At 38.2% G+C, this 22,264-nt stretch overlaps 1 protein-coding gene across 1 annotated transcript; it reads right to left on the bottom strand.

Annotated features, from left to right (window-relative positions):
* Positions 1 to 7,702: 7,702 nt before the first annotated feature.
* Positions 7,703 to 16,328, bottom strand: MMP27 (matrix metallopeptidase 27; the record flags this gene model as incomplete). Its single annotated transcript, XM_081280305.1, has 10 exons — positions 7,703 to 7,941; positions 8,845 to 8,948; positions 9,509 to 9,668; positions 10,411 to 10,541; positions 11,762 to 11,882; positions 12,059 to 12,220; positions 13,724 to 13,855; positions 13,944 to 14,092; positions 15,210 to 15,448; positions 16,227 to 16,328. 10 exons carry the CDS (start codon positions 16,326 to 16,328, stop codon positions 7,703 to 7,705), a joined length of 1,539 nt encoding a protein of 512 aa, XP_081136431.1.
* Between the last annotated feature and the right edge of the window lie 5,936 nt (positions 16,329 to 22,264).

Raw genomic sequence — 22,264 nt, 5'->3', positions numbered from 1 at the left:
ACTTTCAGTTTCCACTGAGTCAAGGATCAATTTTATGAGAGGTTAATATAAAGCTACTCCAGGTCTGTGCTTAGGAGGAAGTGACCACAGATGTCCAGTTTGGTGACTTGTTTTTATTTCTCTGGTCATAGGTTTGAATGCTCTATTACTGGCTAAGTCTAATATTTTCTTCTAATAAATTCAAGGAGATTTGTGGAATATAGTTGCTATAAAGCCCTAGAAATGGGGGGTCTTGATCTTCTTGATAGAATTACCCTCTTTGGGAACTGCTCTCTTCAAGCTAAACCCAGCTGGCTCTGCCATTGGCTAGTTATACCTGCTGTCCTGGGCTTTCATAAGCACTGAGAAATTACTCTGTCCTCTCCTTGCTTCACTCAGAACCAAAGGGGCAAAAAAAAGAGAAAGTCATTAATGGCAGCCCTCCCTGGGCAAGAAGAATAAATCAGGAATTGTCTCACAAACAGGCACTTCCCATTCTCCTGACCATCTAGTCACATCAAGCATCATGACAGACAGAAAGATGCTGTCGGATCTCAGATTATTCTCATGAGCATATTCGCTTTTGAAGTAGTTTGTCAGTTGATTTAACGAGGGTCCATATGCTCCAGGCAGACTCCTGAGCCTTCAGAGTTCAGGTGGTGGTGCTCTTTTCTGGGAAAAATATTTCACAACTGGCTTTAATCAGTCATGCTAGAATTCCAAGTCCTCAGCACCAGCTAAGGGAGTTGCTTATTTTCTTAAAGATGGAGTGGCTGCTTATTAAGAAGCCCAAGTGAATGTGAGGCTGGCTTCTAGTTGATGAACGAGTGGCACAGATATTGGGACAGTTAGAGGAGACTGCACAGGTGGGAGCTAGCTGCCTTCATCTAAATCTGGAAGTTAAATTTACGGAATCAGACCCAAGAATGGTCATAGGACTAAGGTCTTCTCACCTATTTTCTTTGGTTTTCTGTCGGTGTTTCCAGATCTTCACTATTGTAGCCACAATAGAATGAGAAGGACAAAAATAAATGAGGGTGGGGCGGTACAAATTACAGTGGCCAAGTGTACTCTCCTGAACTGCAGCGTCAGCATAGCCTGGTGTGCTTCTCACTGCTGTGACAAATACCTTAAAAAGGCAGTTCATAAGGAAGAAAGGCTTACTTTGGCTCATGGTTTCAGGACATGGTGCGCTGACTCTGTTGCTGTTGGGCCTGTGGCCAGTCAATACAGCATGACTGGAGCTAATGGCAGAAAAGCAAAGCTGCATGCCTCATGACAACTAGGAAACAAACAGAGAAAGGAGGGTTTTGGGTCCCCTGCCCCTCCAAGGGCATGCCCTCAGTGGCAAACTTCCTTCTGCTAGACTCCACCTCTTCAAGGTTCTACTGTCTCTCAATAGCACCATCTGAGGGTCAATCCTTTAACACATGGGCCTTTGGGGGGTCATTTACGATCCAAACGATAGCACTTGGGAACTTGTTAGGAATTTCAGGCTCCACTCTCCTGATATTATGATTTAATTGGTCTAGAGTGGAGGAGCCCAATTATTGGTAATTTAAAAATCTTCCCCTATTATTGTATATCCAGGCTTGAGAATTACTGCTGGAAGAAACAAATAGTAAAATGCAGAGAGAAAATATGGCCCTTTCTTCACAGCTATTCAAAGCATGAATGATTTTCTTTTGTAAAGGCACTGGAGCTCAGTTAGAACAGCTCAACTCTTACACCTTTCTCCAAAGAGGGGAGAGTTCAGATATCTACAGGAGAAGGTCCAAGGCATTAGGCCAGGTGTTAGAAGTGCAGCAACATCAGTCAATCATTGTTTTCAGGTTCTCTCATTCAGGGCAATGAAGCAAAGAACTAAGATCAAGGTACTCCCACAATGAGGTGAAAGCCATGAGGAATTTAAACGTAGGATAAGAAAAGGGGGACCCAGCAATCCAAACCTAGGATCAACAGCCTGCAATCAAGGAGCAGGATAGCTCCCTCTCAGTAAGAGAGGACAGCAGCAGAAAGGCCCCTTGGAGGTGGTGCCTACAGGAGAGGATCAGGGTTGGCCCAGTCCACTAGATGGCAGCATTGGGCTGCAGCCGCCACAGGAAATCGAACATTAGAGACTTGGGCACTATGATGTGAACTCCTAAGGAAGCAGCGGCTCTGTATTTTGTGAACACCTGCTCCCACTAGGACCTGCTCCCAGTGTCTTACAGTCCTTGGAGTGCCTTTGGCAGTTACGTGTTTGGGTATAAAGTTTTAAAATGACTGAATGTTTTGTTTTTCTTGCAGAGCCTAGAATTGAACCCAGGGCCCCATGTTTTTTAGGCAAGCACTGTACTGCTGAGCTCCACCTCCAGCCTGTGAATATTCTCTGGATTCTATCATTCAGTGAGTTGTATTTTAATACTCCCCAAATCATTGATACCTTAGGTTTGTGTCTTATGGAATAAATTCAGGGAATTGCCGGGCATGGTGGCACATGCCTGTAGTCCCAGCAGCTCAGGAGGCTGAGGCAGGAGAATCGTGAGTTCAAAGCCAGCCTCAGCAATTTAGTGAGGCCCTAAGCAACTCAGCAAGACTCTGTCTCTAATAAAATGCAAAAAAAGGGCTGGGGATGTGGCTCAGTGATTCAGTGCCCCTGAGTTCAATGCCCAGTACCTAAATAAATAAATCCAGGGAACTGAAGGCCCAAACAAGACCCTGGAGGTGTCACCACAAGACTCTTAATCTCAATCCAACATGCATTTCTGAGGTCCCCTTGGTATTAGACTCTACACTGAATAAAAGATTCTTAATTCATGATCCCTACATTTAAAAAGAGGGTTGTGAAGGCTAAAACAAATAGTCCTCAACCACAAAAACACAGGATGGAAGACAAAGATTGTCATATATGAAAGAATTGTAGTAAAAAGAACACAGAAACGTTTGCCAAATTATAAATTCCATCTTTGTTTTCAGTTAGTGTGTATCCTAGTTTTCTTCTCTGTAAGTAATAAAATGGATCTATTATCTACTGTGTTTCCTTCCATTAAGGGTTATCTTCAGAAACAGATAAGGTCATGGGCATGAAAACAGTGAAATAAAAATTTAGATTGTCACTAGGCTATTTGCATAATCTCGCTCTATATAAACAACTTGCAAGTCAATTATTTTACTTATTCTTTTTATTGTGAATTGGGGATTCTCAGGCTGAGAGGGTGGGGAGTTGAGGCATAGCTGGGTTCCTCTGAGACTTTCTGACAATTTCAGTTTGCAAAAATGCCTGCAGGACCCGATGCAGGTGCCACTGGGTCCAGCATAACCTAGGTTACCATCAGTTGTCCCTTGCTGTTTTGTAGGATTGCTTAATGGGGAATGCATTGTGTTTCTTCTTTTTACTCTACACACATTGAGAAAATAAACCACAGTAATTGTGAAATCAGAACTTTGGTGAAATACATTGCAGCACAACCCGTAAGCACATTGTGATGGACCCTGCTGGGAATAGCTACAGGTTGAAGGGTGAACAGGAGAATCAGGTTGTCAGAGGTAAAAGGATAAATGTGTGGAAGGGGTCTTTGTTTGGTTATGAGTGGTGGTGGTTGTGGTGGTGAGTAGAGGGCAAGATAGAGTGCCCCTCCATTCCTCCTGCAGAATATGCCCATGTTCTGGGCTGGAGACTCCATGCCCCGGTAAGTTATGCAGGGTGAAGTAGGGAGCTCAGTGACACATGGCAGAGAATGAACACTCAATCAGAAGAATGTACCCACATGCATAAAAGAGATTGCTGTGGAGATTTTAAAAAAAAGGTACAACAAAGTTTAATCAGTTCTCAATTTCTTCTTGTCTATCTGGGTCACCACCTAGGTAACCTATTCCAATCCCATGTTCCATGTTTCTACATAATGATAACTCTCAAATCTCTTCCTTCCTTTCCTTTTCTTTTTCTTTCATTTCCCTTCCATTCCCTGCCCCCCTTCCTTCGTTTCTTTCCCAGGGGTTGAACTACTGAGCCACATCCCTAAACATTTTATATTTTATTTTGAGACAGGGTCTCACTAAGTTGCTCATGGTCTCCCTAAGATGCTGAGGCTGGCTTTGAACTTGTGATCCTGCTGCCTCGGCCTCTGGAACAGCTGGGATTACAGTCATGCACCACTGCACCTGGCCCCCTCTCAAATTTCTATCTCCATACCCAGCTTCTTCTCTGCAGGGAAGACATATACATCCAACTGCCTACTGGACATCTTGATTTTCTTGTCACAGTTATTCACCTCCCAGGGAATGCAACTCAGCGAATGCACACTTCTTTCTTCTACGTTTTCAGAACAGAAAGTTGGGTTACAGCTGACTCTCCCCTTTAGATCACAGAACACATATAATGCTTTAAGAAATCCATCATCCCTCCCTTCAAAATATGCTCAAGACTATTTCTAACTGCTTCACCATCTACTGCCTGGATTGTTGTGGTAGCCTCCTAATGGATCTCTCTTTTTTTTTTTTTTTTTTAAACTTTATTACTCTGGTGTGTTGATCTCAGAGCAGACAGCCCTCTTACCCCAAAATACAAGTCAAATACTAATGTTTCAGATTAAATCTCTCCAGAATCCAAAGTCTGTAAAATGGCCTTTAAGGCCTGACATAATTTGTCTGTCACTGACACCTCTCCTACTTCACCGCCATCCTCCTTACTCTGTGCCTCCCTCAATTTCTCTCAGCCACAGGAGTTTCTTCACTGTTCTTCAGCTAAGTACAGCACATTCCCACCTCAGGACCTTTGCACTTACTGGCACCTCCCTGGAGCACTCTTGTCTTCAGATACGGTTTCCTGGCTCACTTCTTTCATATTTAGGTCTCAGGTCTTCACCATGTGTGTTTCTAATTCATTCTAGGACACACAGTTTTTTACTCTCTCCTCTCTGTGTTCCCTTCCCCTAAGTATCAGACAAGTGTCAACCAGGAAAACAAAAATCACTCTTAGTATTTGGAGCAGGGGGACCCAGCAGGAATCCACAAGCCTCCTGCTCTCAGGGAGGAAGGAGGGAGTCCTGGATAACCTGGTGTGAGCAGAGACCACAGTGGTTGTGGCAGAAGCTACGGAATGGGAGACACAGGCCTAGTACAGATGCTGCCAAGGGAGGGGGAGGGAGCCACCTGGCTGCTCCCTTCCTGCAGCCCTCCAGTCTCCCTCCACCCCTCCCCTTAGATGAACTCCCGGAAGGACTGCGCTCAGCCTGCAGGGGGTAGTACCCACCACCCAGCTCTCAGCAGAGGGCAGACAAGCTGGGCACTGGCACAGTCTGCTCTGTTTTTCCTCAGAGCAGGTCTCATCTTTGACATATTTGGAAATTGTTGTTTATCTGTGGTTTCTCTGCTCGAGTAGAATGTCATATCCACCAAGGCAGGGCTTTGCTGTTTTGTTCACTGCTGCATCCACAGCCCCTGAAGCCCTGCCTGGCATTCAGGAAATGTTTGCTGAATGAACAAATATGTCTCAACAGACAGTGCATCTGACTTCTAGTGGAAAATGAGTGAGTATCTGCTGAATAGATGAGGCCGAGCCACAGTTTAATACCAAGTTAATTGTTACGTGAAAAAATAACAAGATGCCCTCTTGATTGGAGCTTGTCTCAGGTATTTGTCATATCATGACTGATAAGATTGCATTCATTTGGATAACCCTATAATTTATGATTTATTTTCAAATGTGATTCTTTTGAATCCATACGGTATTTCCTGAATGATTTTAGACTCTGGCAATTTCCATCCATCTTTCTGAATTTGTCCAGTTGAAATGCCCCTACCTGATGCCATTTTGCAACTAACTTTTAAAAATAACAGTTCAGAAAATTTGAAACTCTGAACTGTCAGAAAAATAAAAATTAAAAAACTGGAAGAATAAAGCAATTTTGACAATAAATACTTGCATTATTTATTACTAATAGAATTGAACACTATAGTCTAAAAATGGGCAAAAATAAAGTATTAAATCTTAAGATTAAAATAAAATCTGGCTTTATTACTAATTAAGCAAAAAACACTCTGAAAAACTACACATATGGATCAGACAGAAATATTTCTCTGTTTTGGAAAATTTTCACTTTAAGAAGGTCTACATTCATTGTTAACTATTGTTTATATTTTCTTGATCTGTCCTAGAGACTGAAAGCTAAGGGATTTCTCAAAGTAACAACTGGATTTTGATTTCCCTATGACTACAGATAGATTTCTGGATAATAAGTGAATATAGAATTAAAATTCAGGATATTGTGACCAATTTAAGTATGTGAAATATGTACCAGGAGATTTGTATATGCGAGATATATATATAATTTGTACTAGGGATTGAACTTCCCCAGCCCCTTTTGTGTTTTATTTTGTGACATGGCCTTGCTAAGTTGCTGAGGCTGGCTTTGAACTGGTGATCCTCCTGCCTCCCAAGCTTCTGGGATTGTAGGTATGTGCCATTGCACCTGGCAAAAATATTTTTTTAATTACCATTCTTCCTGAACACAATCAAGGGACTGAATGTCTACCTGAAAATATGTTGTGTGTTTCAAATAACTTCAAGACCAAAGAAACTCACCTTAATCTTCTGTGAGACAAATGTTTCATTCAGGTGAGTGTTTTGAGAGATCTCACCCATAAAAAATAATAGAAAGATCATGATATATTTCTCTCTTTGTCCTCAGACAAGAAAAATTGAAATAGATAATCTCTGTGTGAATTGATTTCTGTTCCGCCTCAACTGCTCAAATCTCCAAAGTGAATAACACTTGTTGGTGTAGTCTTGTTCATGCTTGTTTTTAAAGCTGTTTCTTTTTATTAAAGACCTGATTACATGCTCTTAGGAGAACCAGAAGGGATCAACAAGTGTCAGTTATGCTCATTGTTCATGAGATTTTCCATACTTATTTTCTACCAGTTAACACACACTCAATATGTTACCCTGTCAGAATTAAGTTCAATGGACAATCTCCCATCTTCTGAGTGAGAAACTGTATGAAGAGTTTTGCTAACTGATTAGCATGGAGGTTATAAATGTAAAACTTTATTACAAGAATTTAGAAACTCAATGAATACATGGTGGAAAAAGAAGACAGAAACTCTATCCACAGGCTCAGGGGATACCCATAGATTTTAAACACATGGGAGAGATCCTTACATTTTTTGTATATGAGATGAGTGTGTGCAAAACTTGATTTTATTCTATCTAAAGAATAATTAAATGGTCAATGTTTGTGAAATGAGGGGGAACATTTCTATCCTACTCTTCCTAGTTCCTTAATTTTTGGGGAATTGTCTCTACTGTAACACATCCTGTGTCTGTCCAATTTCTTATCCTTTTCTTTGGGAGGTGGAATAACTTATTTGATTGGTGAATTCAGAACATGCATAGGGATGAGGGGTGCAGTTATTGGGTCTCTCAAATACCAAAGGACTAGACAAAATAGAATGCTACAAAATGGTTTAATAAATGCCTTTAGTATTTAGTTATAAAAAACATCTTACTTTTTCACATCCACAAAGCATAAAATATACTGAAGTTGAGTCAGAAATTTTGTTTTACCTAATAATGTCCTCTTAAAAGAATCAGGTAGCTCAAGATGTTTGTTGGATCTCAAACCAATAAGCATTTAGAACTGGGATTGGTAACTTGATGTTAAAGAATGATTCTGTTCTCCATTTAGGCATAATTCTGATTAAGAGATTTCTTGAGGTTTATTTGAAGTATATGAATTTATCAATAATTATATATTTTTCTCAGCAGATGAACAATAATGAAAATAAGCAAGCTTAATCTTTTATCATATGATATCTTTACTCCTCCTGAATGTGCTTGCTCCTTGATACTAATATCAAATGATGAGTCTAATGGTTCTTTGCACTTGAACCAAGTATTGGGTCTCATTATCCGGGTTGTGTTCTTTGCTTTAATGTCATATTCAAATTGCTTTGATCCACGGAAGAAATAGAAGAACCCTAGAGAAAGAGAATTGTGATGAGTTATCTTGCATAACTGTGTAATGTTTCCATAGTTTTAAATCTTATGAATATAGAATTGAATAACATAAAGAACAAAGAAACTTGAGGAAGTATATAGATACGATTTACTTTTCTTCTGTCATGTGAAAAATCCTATTATTTTTATTTTCCTGAGGGGGAAGCCAAGGTATAAAGCTTAAGTTTCAAGGGACTTATTACCTTTATGGCCAGACTGTGGTCTATGCCAGGAGTTCTCAAACTAGGTTTCAATAAAATATCCCTGTGAGGAGGAGAAGACCCCTGTGTGTTTGGCTTTGGGAATTACATTCCCATTTTATTAAAGCTATTACACTTTTATCTGTTTTAGGTTTTGAGTTCTGTGCTAGATGTCATTGTAATAACAGATTGTGTCACTTGAAGACTTCTGATTACCCCATGGTCTAGGCCATTGTCTTTGAAAATATAGTAGCTGGACTGTGCACACTAAATTGCCCGAATTTCTTTTAAAATTATAGATTCCTGAGTCTCACCTCAGTTCTATCAGATATGTGAAATTTGTATTTTCACCCAGGAACTCCAAGTTTTGTACCTTAAACTACATACATGAATCCAAGAATCATTGTTCAGCTTGTGTGCTTAGTTAGTTTTCATACTTTGGGGAATATCTCTCAATGATGAGTAAAACTAATTTTGGTACTTTTTTACATGTATTTGAGAGAAGTTCAGCACTTACTGACTCTGTGATACAATGTCTATATGGTTGATGTTTATTATTTCATGTATGTACTTAAAGAATAGTAAAATTACACCAAAATAAAAATGTGTAAGATATTGTGCTGCCTTCTTTTATAGTCAATACAATCTCCCAAGTATGCTGATAGTTTAGGCGTCAAAGTTTACCATTACGCTGGAAAGCAGCACCAATACGGAGACCAACTCCTGGAAAATGTTTTACCACTCTCTGTGGGTACCCTCTGTCCATGGTTTGGGTCATCTCATCGTACCTGCATAAATGAATTTGAAAGTTTTCTACTGGATTTTTGGGGAGCTTAATTCTCTTAATACCCAATTTAGAGTCAAGCAGAGATATGGGTGAACAGTAGGTCTGATAGAAGGAAACTAGTGGGATTAATAATAAAAATATGGCCAAGATCATGTTTGGTTAATACTATGTTTATAGTATCTTGAAAATAAAAACTGATCAGGGGAAAAAGACCACATCATTTGTCAGACTGGTGCTATTCTGAGCAATTGTTAAATTAAACTGGGGGCTCAGCTTGGAGCCATCCTAGATTTTGACTGGATATCTTTGTGTCATTGGCAATTTGGTTAACATCAACAGCTTTATCATTTTACCTTATGTTTATTTTTTAAGTTGGAGAAAGACTGTTGAACTCATTAAAACATCTTTTACTTTGGTAAATGTCATTGACCAGAGATTGCCTTCAACATAATTCACTTAAAAAAGACTAGATTCATTTTATTTTTGTCTGGGTCAAAGTGATGCTATTGTGGACACTGTTATCCATAATAAAAGGAAAGGGTCAATTGTCTGTGAACTTACCTCCAGCACCAAATGCCCACAAAGAAGTAGGTTTTTTTGGTGCTTTGGTCACAGACCGCTGCATCAATTTTCTTCACATGTCTTGGAAAGCCAAGTGTATGAATGGACTTGGGATAATCTGGCAAGACAGCATATCCTCTGATTGCCCAGAAGTTTTTATCTAGGAACAGAGAAAGTGATTATCTTCTGATCTGTTTCCTAAAGAGATAAGTAGGTGTCTTAAGAAGCTTGAAAATCACTAAATGCCTAGTTCCTCTCAGCTTCGGTAATCTCATGTCTATTTCTTCTTACCACTGGTTAGCTGCATATATTGTATTGTATATTTTTATCAACTGGCTTCACTGTATTGATGGCTTTTAATCAATTCTATCAAAACAATCAAGAGTGTTTGGATATGTTCTCCTAAATGTTAAACCCCACATACTCTCAAAGGGTAATAATCTGATGAAGCCCAGGTTAAAACTAAGATTGATGGATTAAATGGAAGATGCCAGCTAAATTTGAATTTCAAATAAACAGTGTCTAAGTTCTGGCATATCTAAAATATTGCAGGGGGTATACATATATTTGTTGTTTATTTGAATTTCATAGCATCCCAGATTTTAATTTGCCAAATCTGACAACCTTACAAAAAAGAAACATAAAAGAGAGATGAATTAATGGATAAACTTTTTTTTTTAATCACACAGGTTTCTTTTAGTCCCTGTGCAATTGGGATGGTGTTTATCTGCACAGCTTCAGAGAATCCCTGGATGGTTGGCCCTTTTGGCAGGAACCTCATATTAGTGCAGGAGCCCTGTCCATTTGGCTTATGCAGGAAGATTATATTTCTTACACCAAAATGCCCACTGTCTAGTTTAGGCATCCAGAGGGACAAGAGGAATCACAATGGACAAGTTTACCTTTAAAAACCAGAATCTTATCTTTGGGATTCTCATATGCAGCTTGAAGATCAGCTGGTAATGATGGCCAAAACGAAGCAATTAATTCAAACTCAACATTGGCGATATCGTAATAGATCCTCCATAAGTGCCTGTGTTGAACAAGAAACACTTCACACATATAAGCCTCTGAATCTGTGTTCATGGAAATATTACAATCCTAGTCTTGTCTTTTATCTAATTGGTTGGTATCTTATACAAATAATTTAGGGAATTAGCACAATTTCCCCCAGAAAATTTAGGTGGTTGTGAGTTTAGTTCTACCCTTTGGACCACAAAAATCAGGATATACCTTTGCATCCACAGTCTTAGGTACTTAGAGAGGCAAACTACCCATGGTAATCCTAGAAATAATTGAATGCTCTCATTTTTTGCAGCAGCACCCAGCATTCTAAGCCAACATCAAGCATCCTAGGAGGAATTTCTCTATGCTAGTGTTTTCTGGAATGAAGAGATATTATTATTGGCATGCCAAAATATTTCCTCAGAGTTTCCCTATGGCTGTAAGATCCTGAATCTATGAATGATACTCCCTTCCCCTCATAGCAATTCCTCTCCAATATCCATAACAGGTAGTCTCTCAGCCTCTGGTGGTCAGAGCATGGTAATGATGGCATGTAATAACAGTGCTGGAGTCCAATCTTAAAGAATCTTTCTTTTTGCCTGTATATCCTTATCAAATGAAATATGTCCTGATACTTTTCTCTGAAAATGTGATCATGGAATATGTAATTGACACCCAGTGCTACAATTAGGTCCAATAAATCACATATAGTTAGAGAAGAGATTTCCTACTATAACTAACATTTTTTTGATGCAACATTAAGAAATGGTCAGTGGTATGCAGACCCATGTCTAACAACTGGCTCTCCAGGTAAGAAAAGTCCTGAATTTTAACATTTGCTGCTTTCCAAAGTGTGATCACTCCAGCTAAAGCCATTTTAAGCTACCAATATTATGTGAATTGGTTTACAAAATTCTTGACAATTTAGCAATAGATTCCTTAAATCAGGTAAGAGTTGGTTTCCCACATACCATTGTGATAAGTTTTAGTATTTTGGCCAAGAAGTCACTGAGACTAGACTGGACTTCATTTCCTTATATTATGGTAATTCAAAAATTTGAATTTAAATAATTAAAATTAATGTATCAAATACGTATATGATAAATGCACATGGTAAAACATTCCAACAGTATAGATGGTCATAAAATGTAAAGTATTTTCTCATCCCCATGACTCCCACTTTATCCCCAGATCCCTTGGAAAGAAATTTCTTGTAAGAAGTTGAAGTGTTTAAGGGAATGGGTTTACCTGCCTTTAAAGAACATTACTTCTCTGCGGAAGGTGGTGATAGCATCAAAAGTCAAGCCAGGGTCACAGGCATGAGGTACCATGGGCCTCCGTGGTTTGGCAGGTGCCTTAGGTAGACCTCCTTTGATGAGAAAAGAAATACCACACTAAATTAAGAAGGCATGAGGAAATAGGCCTACACAAGGACCTTACCTAAGTGAATTTTGCTTCATAATATTTCAAGAAGCCTTTTTCTCAACTTCCTTTCTGGAGCTTCCTATTTAGTTCCCATACATTCAGATTTATAATTTTGCTCACCATAGATGGATTGAATTCCATTGATATCATCCTGAGACAGTGGGTATTTGCTGGGATCCATGGAGACATAATTCGGGAACATCAAGGCTGTTTGATCATTGGAGTGAGAGAGCCCTAAGGAGTGACCAAATTCATGAGCAGCCACGAGAAACAAGTTGAACCCTTAATAAAATAGAAAATGTGAATACATGAGTGGATCAAAAGGAGAATGGTTGCATCTGAGATTAGAGAAGAATGAAGAAAATTCTTACTGCACAATAATTATTTTACAATCTAGGCACCATCATTTATATCTGGGAAGTATTTCAATACTAATAATTGGCACTCATAACATCACAGGGAAATTTGACCCAGAATAGGTAAAAGACTTGAACTGGAGACTGAGAAATGGATGGTATTATAAAAATAAATAAATAAAAGTGAAGTCAGCAGTTTTTGTGTGCTGCTCAGCTTTACTATATGTGATCACATTGCTTCTACTTATATTCTTCAGAGGTTCTCCACTGGCTATAGGTTAAGACCAAGTATCTTCACGTAGCCCTCCATGATTTACTTGTTTACATGAACATATTTCTCCTTTATTCCCTTCTTGTGATGCTAACTCCTGTGGTAATGGCAGCAACAGCCCCAGATTTCCCCTGCTGCCTCAAGCTCAGCCATAATAGACCTCTGTTCTTCTCATAGCACTTCTAAAAACAATTTTTTCACATGCTCCAACTCAGCAGTGTGTGACCATGGACTGTTCTGTGTGGAGGCTTTCATTTTTGCAGAGTATAGAACTGACTGTCTGGAGTCCCTTGGTCAGGAATGAACTGAAGCCTTGCATGCTGCCTGTCAGGAGAGCTACAACCTGTACTTCTCTGGGACCCTGAAGCCAGACACTGGGACAGAGATTGTTGGTTCAATGATAGGGAAAAAAAGAATGGAGAGAACCAGACAATCTACTGAGCCAGCTCTGTTTTAAAATGCACTCATTGTTATTGTAGTAAATGTCTGATTTTTGCTTGAAAAGTAATAAAATATCTCTAGGCCAGTGAAGCCCATGAAAAAAAATCAACTTACTTGGTATAAAAACCAGGGTCTAATTCCTTTGAATGATAACATGTTCATTCTTTTAAATAGATCCTCTATGGGCCATGAAACCACACATTATTCTTTAATCATAAGCTCAAAATTATCACTTCCCTAGAGTTTTCTTTCAGTCTTCAAGCAGTAGATGACTTCTACCATTGACACAACACGTAACGTATTCTGCCTTGTATGGTGTGTGTGTGGGTACAGACCTCACACGTCATATAGGATCAAAACCCACTGAAGGGCTGGGAAATTTCTAGTGCAACTGTGTGGCCCACACATCACTTGACATAGTTTTAGACACATGGTGGACCCTCAGGCATTGTGAATTTATGAATGAGTGTGTGAATGATGCAGAATGATCATGGCAGGACTAGCAACTTTATGAGGGTGTTGTGTGGACAAGGCTTTGAGCTACACAAGCACCATTGTCTGAATAGATACTGAGCACTTTCATCAATGTCATCCTGGAAGGTGGAAAATTGTGGGGAAATGGGAAGTTTATAGGTAAAAGGAACTCGTTGCAATGTTCTTCTTTTGAGATATTCTTTAGAATAATATGACTTTGTTCATAAAGAAAATTAGACTCACCTGATGTGTCCTTGGTTGTCCAGTTTTCATCCTCATCAAAGTGAGTGTCGCCACCCAGACCCAGGCCAGGTGGAAAGGCATGGCCAAGAACTCCCAAGGGGCCATCAAAATAGCGAGGACACCGACCGTGCACTGAGAGAGATACGATTCATGAGAGAAACAGGTCAGCCTGCTCACCTGAGATGAAAAGGGCTACACTGTTCTCTGTGGAAAGCCTTACCTCTTCTCCTAAAGGCAATCATGATGTCTGCAATCCCCTTGGATATCCTGGTGAATGTTAGCGGAGTAACCTTGCTCCATACCTCTAAAGCTTTTTGGATGGCCTCATCCACATCAACTTTTTCCATATCTGGAGTGTAGTTCATTATTCTTGAAAATTAACAAAATTTAGAAATTGCTGGTTATACATTTCTGGTTTACCAATCTTGAGCTGCAGTTATTTTTGGTGTGGTGCTGTTATCTTACACTTGTAATCTATTTTATTTAAACGAAATACTTTCCCTTATGCTATTTAAGTCAATTCTTTCTGCTTCCCTATGAATGATGTAGTATTATAATACTTTAACATAGGGACCGCAAAGAGATTAAATGACTTCCCTAAGATCACCCCTCAGTGGGACAGCATTAATTTTATTCATGCATTTACTTATGTATATAAATTATTATAGATATGTTTTTAAAAGAATTGAGACTTATTTTCTTGAATGTATATGCAATTCAATTTTATTTTAAGACTCTTAGTGAAGGGCCACAATATTTTCCACTCTGGAAAATATTTTTCACTTGTTTATATTTCCTGTCTTGCTAAACCCACTTTTTATCTCAAGACCTAAGACTCAGTAAGATGAAGGAAGAACTATCAGAAAGGTTCCAGAGTGGTAGTCAAGGTCACTGCCTCTTTCTAAGATTGGGGACACGCACCATCCTCTTTCTGGCAATGAGCTTGCCCCCTATTCTTTGAAGTCTCCTAGGGCAAACCACATGTTTACACTGGGAGCCAAGAGAGATTTGTCAGCTCTAACACACACATACACACACACACACACACACATGCACACACACACACACACACACATGCACACACACACACACACACACACACACGCACGCACATCTCTAACATGAGTGCTTTTGCTCTGTGCATATACTCATCCATGCCCCAGGCATCTGCAGTCAGATGGCAGGGCTTCTGGTCCTGAGCTCCCACAGATGGCAGAGCCTAGAGGTTAGAATATATTTGCTGGAGCCCATCTCCTATGTAACCCTGGGTATGGTCTATAACCTTTTGTTTTGGTTTCTCTCTGTGTAAGGTGGCAGTAACAGCAGTGCTTATATCAGTAGGCTTGTCAGGAGGATGGAATACATGACCTCTAAGTGGCAGCATGTGGGGGTGCTCAATAACATAAAGGATTATTATTATTGTTTCTCAGAGGTTATATTCATCTTCCTTTTGATCAGGTGGAGTTAACGTTGGCAGAAGCATTACCTGTATGTGAGGTTGTGATTTCTCCATCCAGGGAGAGTGTAGCCATACTGACCCACATCGGGCACCCCACACCTGGGTGTCTTCATGATCTCAAGAGTGCGTGAGTCCAGCTTTCCAGTCACCGTCAATCCAAAAAATGCTTGCATTTCACGAATTTTGCCATCTAGGAGACTCCTGTTCTTGCTTTGAACAAGATGACTCCCTTCTATTTCAAGAGAGTAGAACTGGTTGAGATATGCCTGACCAAAAAGACAGAAAAAGGCACAGACTACCGGAGAGCAAATCTCCATCTCTGGATAAAACTACGTGGCCTGAAATCCTTTCTGGCAGTAGAGAGGAAAATAAGAAAATAAACAATGAGGAAAAGATGAAAGAAAGGAAGCAAAGAGAAAATAAAAGAGTCACCCTGTTCTTTCAATGCCAAGAACAGGTTGATTTATGAGTAATTAGAACCAGCCAAACCACACAGCCCATAAAAGATCAGACCTCCATAGAAGAGAATTAAACCTCTACCTGATAAAGAGTGACACAGCTTACATATTTTTGCTGTTACTTTCATTTTGGTATTTCTTTAAAACAACTTCTAGAAGAGATAGGTGATTATCCCTTTTTCTGATTTATTTGATGTAAGCAAATATAACCATTAACTGGACTGATTTTTAGGAGAAATCTCTAAAGCAATGTATTTTTCATGTATGGACAAATAGGGGCTCTGAGTTATAGATTTTGGGTCCTCCTGATTGTCTTGAAATTCATCTCTGGAGATATCCACTCCTGGCAGGGCCACCCCTGCCCTCCTTTCACTAATCCTTCACTAACTTCAAAGTTGTAGCAAATTCTGCTCCCTCCACCCTGGCCCACCCTTCACCTCTCACCCAGTCCCTTGATGTCCTTATAGCTAGACCAGTGAAAAGTACCTCCTTCTTGCAAGAAGTTTCTGGAGTCTGGTAGGACTGAGAGAGCTATAAAAATGAAATTTTTACTGATAGCTGTTAGAAACAGTTATTGAGATAGTACCTGAGCCAGGTGCATGTTTTCCTCATTTTCAGCCTCTCGATCTGCAGGAAATGCAGAGGAAAATGTTATAAAAAGCAAACTCAGAGGCAAAAGGCTCTTCATTCCTCTTTCTCTTCAGTTAAATCCTGTTCCTATTTGTACAGAATTCAAAAAGCAATAGTGAGACGTGGCATGAATTGGCTTGTATCATCATTTAATTAATAACAGAAAAGAACACTTGCCATGAAGTGTGTCATGACTTGCTTCCCACCCGCCTCCCCCCCCCCCTCCATGAAATAGACTTGATTTCACAATCACAGTCTGTAATTATTTGGTAAACACATTGTTCACTATTGAACTGAATTCATGGTGCGGTGAACCTCCAAGTTACTTTTCTCCTTGCAAAGTTGGTAATTTTTCTATTCATAAATTCTCTAAGAGTTTGCAAAATGATTCTCTTTTGAAGAAACCCAAAATATCTTAGTAGTGAGGTATTCTGTAAAAACAGTTGAATCAGGGATCATATTGTGTAATTAACAAAGTAAAAATCAAATATTTATCAAGCACTTGCTCCTGTGTTGCCTGCCTCTGTGACTATAGCCAGCCTGGAGAACTTGGACTTACACAGACACTGATGGCAGGTAAAACAGAGGCAAAGGAGGCCCAGTCAGTTCATGAAGACTGAGAGGGACCAAAATCAGGGGGATCACTGCTGGTGATGGCCCAGAGGCCTCATTTGGGTCAGACAACTGGCATTGGGGCTGGCAGTGGATCTTGGAGAACAAGGAATCAATCCCATCACATGGGATTGGCGTATGGGTGTGGGGAGGCCACAGGAAGCAAGTAACAGCAGGAACCAGCCTTGGGAATTCTGGCCATGGTCGACAGAATAAAGGGCTCCTGGAGGAGATGGCTAATGGGAATAATGAAGAATTTGTAGAGGACCCAGATTATGAAGGACATCGAAGGCCAAATTTAACATTAGAGGTGAAGATATGGATAGTGTGGTCCCCTTGGATTAGTTTCAACATGTTCTTTTCTTCTACACCACTAGTGATGACCATGTACTCTCACCTGTTCTTCTGTTTTTCTCTACCAATTGTTAAAAATTTCTTCCCAAATTTTAACTCCTCAATGCATAGTCCTTTCCAAATTTTCCTTATCTGTATCCTGAATAAAATTTCTGTGACATAGCTGAAAATCATACTATAAACCCTAAGTAGACATATAATTTTCTTGTTTTTAATGCTCATATGATTTTAAATCCTGTTACATAAGTAGTATTTACTCATTTAATATATACATGTATATAAGATATATAGTTTAAAAAGTATATATTTAACTATATATAACTACATGTAACTACATATACAAACTACATATAGTTTTAGAGCTTATGTATAAATACACATACTATATATATGCAGTTATATATAAATCAATATAGATGTAGATAGATTTAGTTTCAAATCATCTCATTGATCTTTGGTAGAGCGAAGGATCCAGGGGAGTTGGTACACATGATCAAGATTTATGTTCTAATGATTTTGGAAGCTAGTGTGTATGCATGTTATTATTCTTGTTGTTATTCTTTTGTGATTTTTAACTATAAAATATTTCAGAACAAGATTTATAAGTTGAAGAGTTACCAAAACCAAGAAAATAGCCAAATGGTGATATATTGTTAACAGCTGTTCATTCTTTTTTTTTTTTTAAATAGCTACACATGACATTACAATGATCTTGGCAATTCATACATTTGAATAAATTGGGGTATAATTTCTCATTTTTCTGATTGTACAGACTGCAGAATCACATTGGTCATAGAGTCACCTATATACATACAGCAATCATACAGCTGTTCATTCTTTAAGTCACACAAACAGCATTAAATTGTGTCTGTATACCTTTTCTCCTCATATTTTATTCCACATTTCTAAATAGCATGTTTATGCTGCTAGTTCTTGAGTTTTCAATGTTAAGTGCTATTAACATTTATCTGTGGAAGAGGATGAGTCAACATTCACCTTACTTCCTCCTCCATTTTCCTACTTTGGTTATAGTGAAGTTTCTGTTGATCATTGATCAGTGTTTTTGCACTTATGACAATGAAAATACTATTCATAAGACAGCATGTAGTGTGTTATGATAATATCTCTTTTCCTGTAGAAATTTTTCCCCTTTAACTTTTTATTTGCACATTCTTTTACAAGATCTCCAATAGAACTCTTTTTATTGATTTTTTTATATATGACAGCAGAATGCATTACAATTAATATTACACATAAATCACAAATTTTTCATATCTCTGGTTGTATATAAAGTATATTCACACCAAATTGTGTCTTTATACATGTACATTGGATAATGATGTCCATCACATTTCACCATCATTTCTAACCCCCTGGCCCTTCTTTTCCCTCCCACCCCTCTGCCCTGTCTAGAGTTCATCTATTCCTTCCATGCTCTGCCTTCTACCCGACTATGAATCCTTATATCAGAGAAAACATTCGGCATTTTTTTTAAATTTTGTTTTGTTTTGGGGGATTGGCTAACTTCACTTAGCATCATCTTCTCCAACTCCATCCATTTACCTGCAAATGCCATGATTTTATTCTCTTTCATTGCTGAGTAATATTCCATTGTGTATATATGCCACATTTTTTAATCCATTCATCTACTGAAGGGCATCTAGGTTGGTTCCACAGTTTAGCTATTGTGATTTGTGCTGCTATAAACATTGATGTGGCTGTGTCCCTGTAGTATGCTGTTTTTAAGTCCTTTGGGTCTATACCGAGGAGTGGGATAGCTGGGTCAAATGGTTGTTCCATTCTCAGATTTCCAAGGAATCTCCATACTGCTTTCCATATTGGCTGCACCAATTTGCAGTCCCACCAGCATTTTTTCCCCACATCCTCACCAACACTTATTGTTGTTTGTCTTCATAATAGCTGCCATTCTGACTAGAGTGAGATGAAATCTTAAGAGTGGTTTTGATTTTGATTTGCATTTTCCAATTGCTAGCAATGGTGAACATTTTTTCATATATTTGTTGATTGATTGTATATCCTCTTCTGAGAAGTGTATGTTAAGGTCCTTGGCCCATTTATTGATTGGGTTATTTGTGGAGTTTTTTGTTTGTTTGTTTGTTTGTTTTCTGGCGTTTAGCTTTTTGAGTTCTTTATACACCCTAGAGATTAGTGCTCTAATCTGATGTGTGAGGGGTAAAAATTTGCACCCAAGATGTACGTTCTCCATTCACCTCACAGATTGTTTCTTTTGCTGATAAGAAGCTTTTTAGTTTGAATCCATCCCATTTATTAATTCTTGATTTTAATTCTTGCACTATAGGAGTCTTATTAAGGAAGTTGGGGCCTAATCTGACATAATGGAGATTTGGGCCTACCTTTTCTTCTGTTGGACGCAGGGTCTCTGGGTGTATTCCTAGGTCCTTGATCTACTTTAAGTTGAGTTTTGTGCATGGTGAGAGATTGGGGTTTAATTTCATTTTGTTGTATATGGATTTCCAGTTTTCCCAGCACCATTGGTTGAAGAGGCTATCTTTTCTCCAGTACATGTTTTTGGCAACTTTGTCTAATATAAGATAATTGTAATTTTGTGGGTTAGTCTCTGTGTCCTCTATTCTGTACCATTGGTCTACCAGTCTGTTTTGGTGCCAATATCATGCTGTTTTTCTTATTATTGCTCTGTAGTATAGTTTAAGTTCTGGTATAGCAATGCTACCTGCTTCAGTCTTCCTGCTAAGGATTGCTTTAGTTATTCTGGGTCTCTTATTTTTCCTGATGAATTTCATGATTGCTTTTTCTATTTCTATGAGGAATGCCATTGGAATTTTGATCAGAATTGCATTAAATCTGAATAGTGCTTTTGGAAGTATGGTCATTTTGATAATATTAATTCTGCCTATCCAAGAATAAGGGAGATCTTTTCATCTTCTAAGGTCTTCTTTGATTTCTTTCTTTAGGGTTATATAGTTTTCATCATATAGATCTTTCACTTCTTTAGTTTATTCCCAAGTTTTTTTAGGCCATTGTAAATGACTTGTTTTCCTCATTTCCCTTTCAGAGGATTTGTCACTGATACACAGAAATGCCTCTGATTTATGGGTGTTGATTTTATATCCTGCTACTTTGCTGAATTCATTTACTAGTTCTAGAAGTCTTCTGGTGGAACTTTTTGGGTCTTCTAAGTACAGAATCATATCATCAGCAAATAGTGCTAATTTAAATTGTTCTTTTCCTATGTGTATCCCTTTAATTTTTTCCATTTGTCTAATTGTTCTGGCCAGTGTTTCAAGAACTATGTTAAATAGAGTGGTGAAAGAGGGCATCCCTGTCTTGTTCCAGTTTTTAGAGGGAATGCCTTCAATTTTTCTCCATTTAGAATGATGTTGGCCTGGGGCTTAGTGTAGATAGCCTTTATATTGTTGAGATATGCTCCTGTTATCCCTAATTTTTCTAGAATTTTGAACATGAAGGGGTGCTGTGTTTTGTCAAATGCTTTTTCTGTGTCTATTGAGATGATCATATGATTCTTATCTTTGAGTCTATTGATGTGATGAATTACATTTATTGATTTCTATATGTTGAACCAATCTTGCATCCCTGGAATGAATCCCACTTGATCATGGTGCACTATCTTTTTGATATGTTTTTAAATTTGATTTGCAAGATTTTATTGAGAATCTTTGCATCTATGTATATTAGAGATATTGGTCTAAAGTTTTCTTTCTTTGTTGTGTCTTTGCCTGGGTTTGGAATCAGGGTGATATTGGCCTCATAGAATGAGTTTGGAAGTGCTGCCTCTTTTTCTATTTCCTGAAATAAATCGAAGAGTATTGGTATTAGTTCTTCTTTAAAGGTCTTGTAGAACTTGGCTGTGTATCCATCTGGTCCTGGGCTTTTCTTGGTTGGTAGGCTTCTGATGGCGTCTTCTATTTCATCACTTGAAATTGGTCTGTTTAAATTGTGTATATCATCCTGATTCAATTTGGGCAAATCATATGACTTAAGAAATTTGTCAATGCCTTCAATATCTTCTATTTTATTGGAGTACAAGTTTTCAAAATAATTTCTAATTATCCTCTGTATTTCTGTAGTGTCTGTTGTGATGTTACCTTTTTCATCACATTTGTTAGTAATTTGAGTGTTCTCTCTCCTTCTCTTCATTAGCATAGCTAAGGGTCTGTCAATTTTGTTTATTTTTTCAAAGAACCAGCTTTTTGTTTTGTCAATTTTTTCTTTTGTTTTGATTTCATTGATTTTAGCTCTAATTTTAATTATTTCCTGCCTTCTACTGCTTTTGGTGTTTATTTGTTCTTCTTTTTATGGGGCTTTGAGATGTAATGTTAGGACATTTATTTGTGATTTTTTCTTCTTTTAAGGAATTAACTTCATGCAATGAATTTTCCTCTTAGTACTGCTTTCATAGTGTCTCAGAGATTTCGATATGTTGTGTCTATGTTCTCATTTACCTCTAAGAATTTTTTAATCTCTTCCTTGATGTCTATTGCAACTCATTGTTCATTCAGTAGCATATTGTTTAGTCTCCAGGTATTGGAGTAATTTATATATTTTTATTTTGTCATTTATTTCTAATTTTATTCCATTATGATATGATAAAATGCAGGGTAGAATCTCTACTTTTTTGTATTGGTTAAGAGTTGCTTTGTGGCATAGTATATGGTCTATTTTAGAGAAGGATCCATGTGCTGCTGAGAAGAAAGTGTATTCACTTGATGAAGAATAAAATATTATAATATATATTATATATAATTATATATATATATATATTTATATAATATATAATTTATTTTTTAGTTGTAAATTGAATACAATACCTTTATTTTATTTATATGTGTTGCTGAGGGTCAAACCCAGGGCCTCGATCATGCTAGGTGAGCATACTACCGCTAAGCCACAACCCCAGCCCTATAGTTTCTTTATTCAACTTTCGTTTGGAAGATCTATACAGTGTTGAGAAAGGTGTGTTAAAGTCACTCAGGATTATTGTGTTGTTGTCTATTTGGCTCTTGAAAT

This window comes from Spermophilus citellus, assembly GCF_964194105.1.
Source record: "Spermophilus citellus genome assembly, chromosome: 2".
Lineage (NCBI taxonomy): Eukaryota > Metazoa > Chordata > Mammalia > Rodentia > Sciuridae > Spermophilus > Spermophilus citellus.
This window is presented reverse-complemented; position numbering and strand designations above follow the sequence as displayed.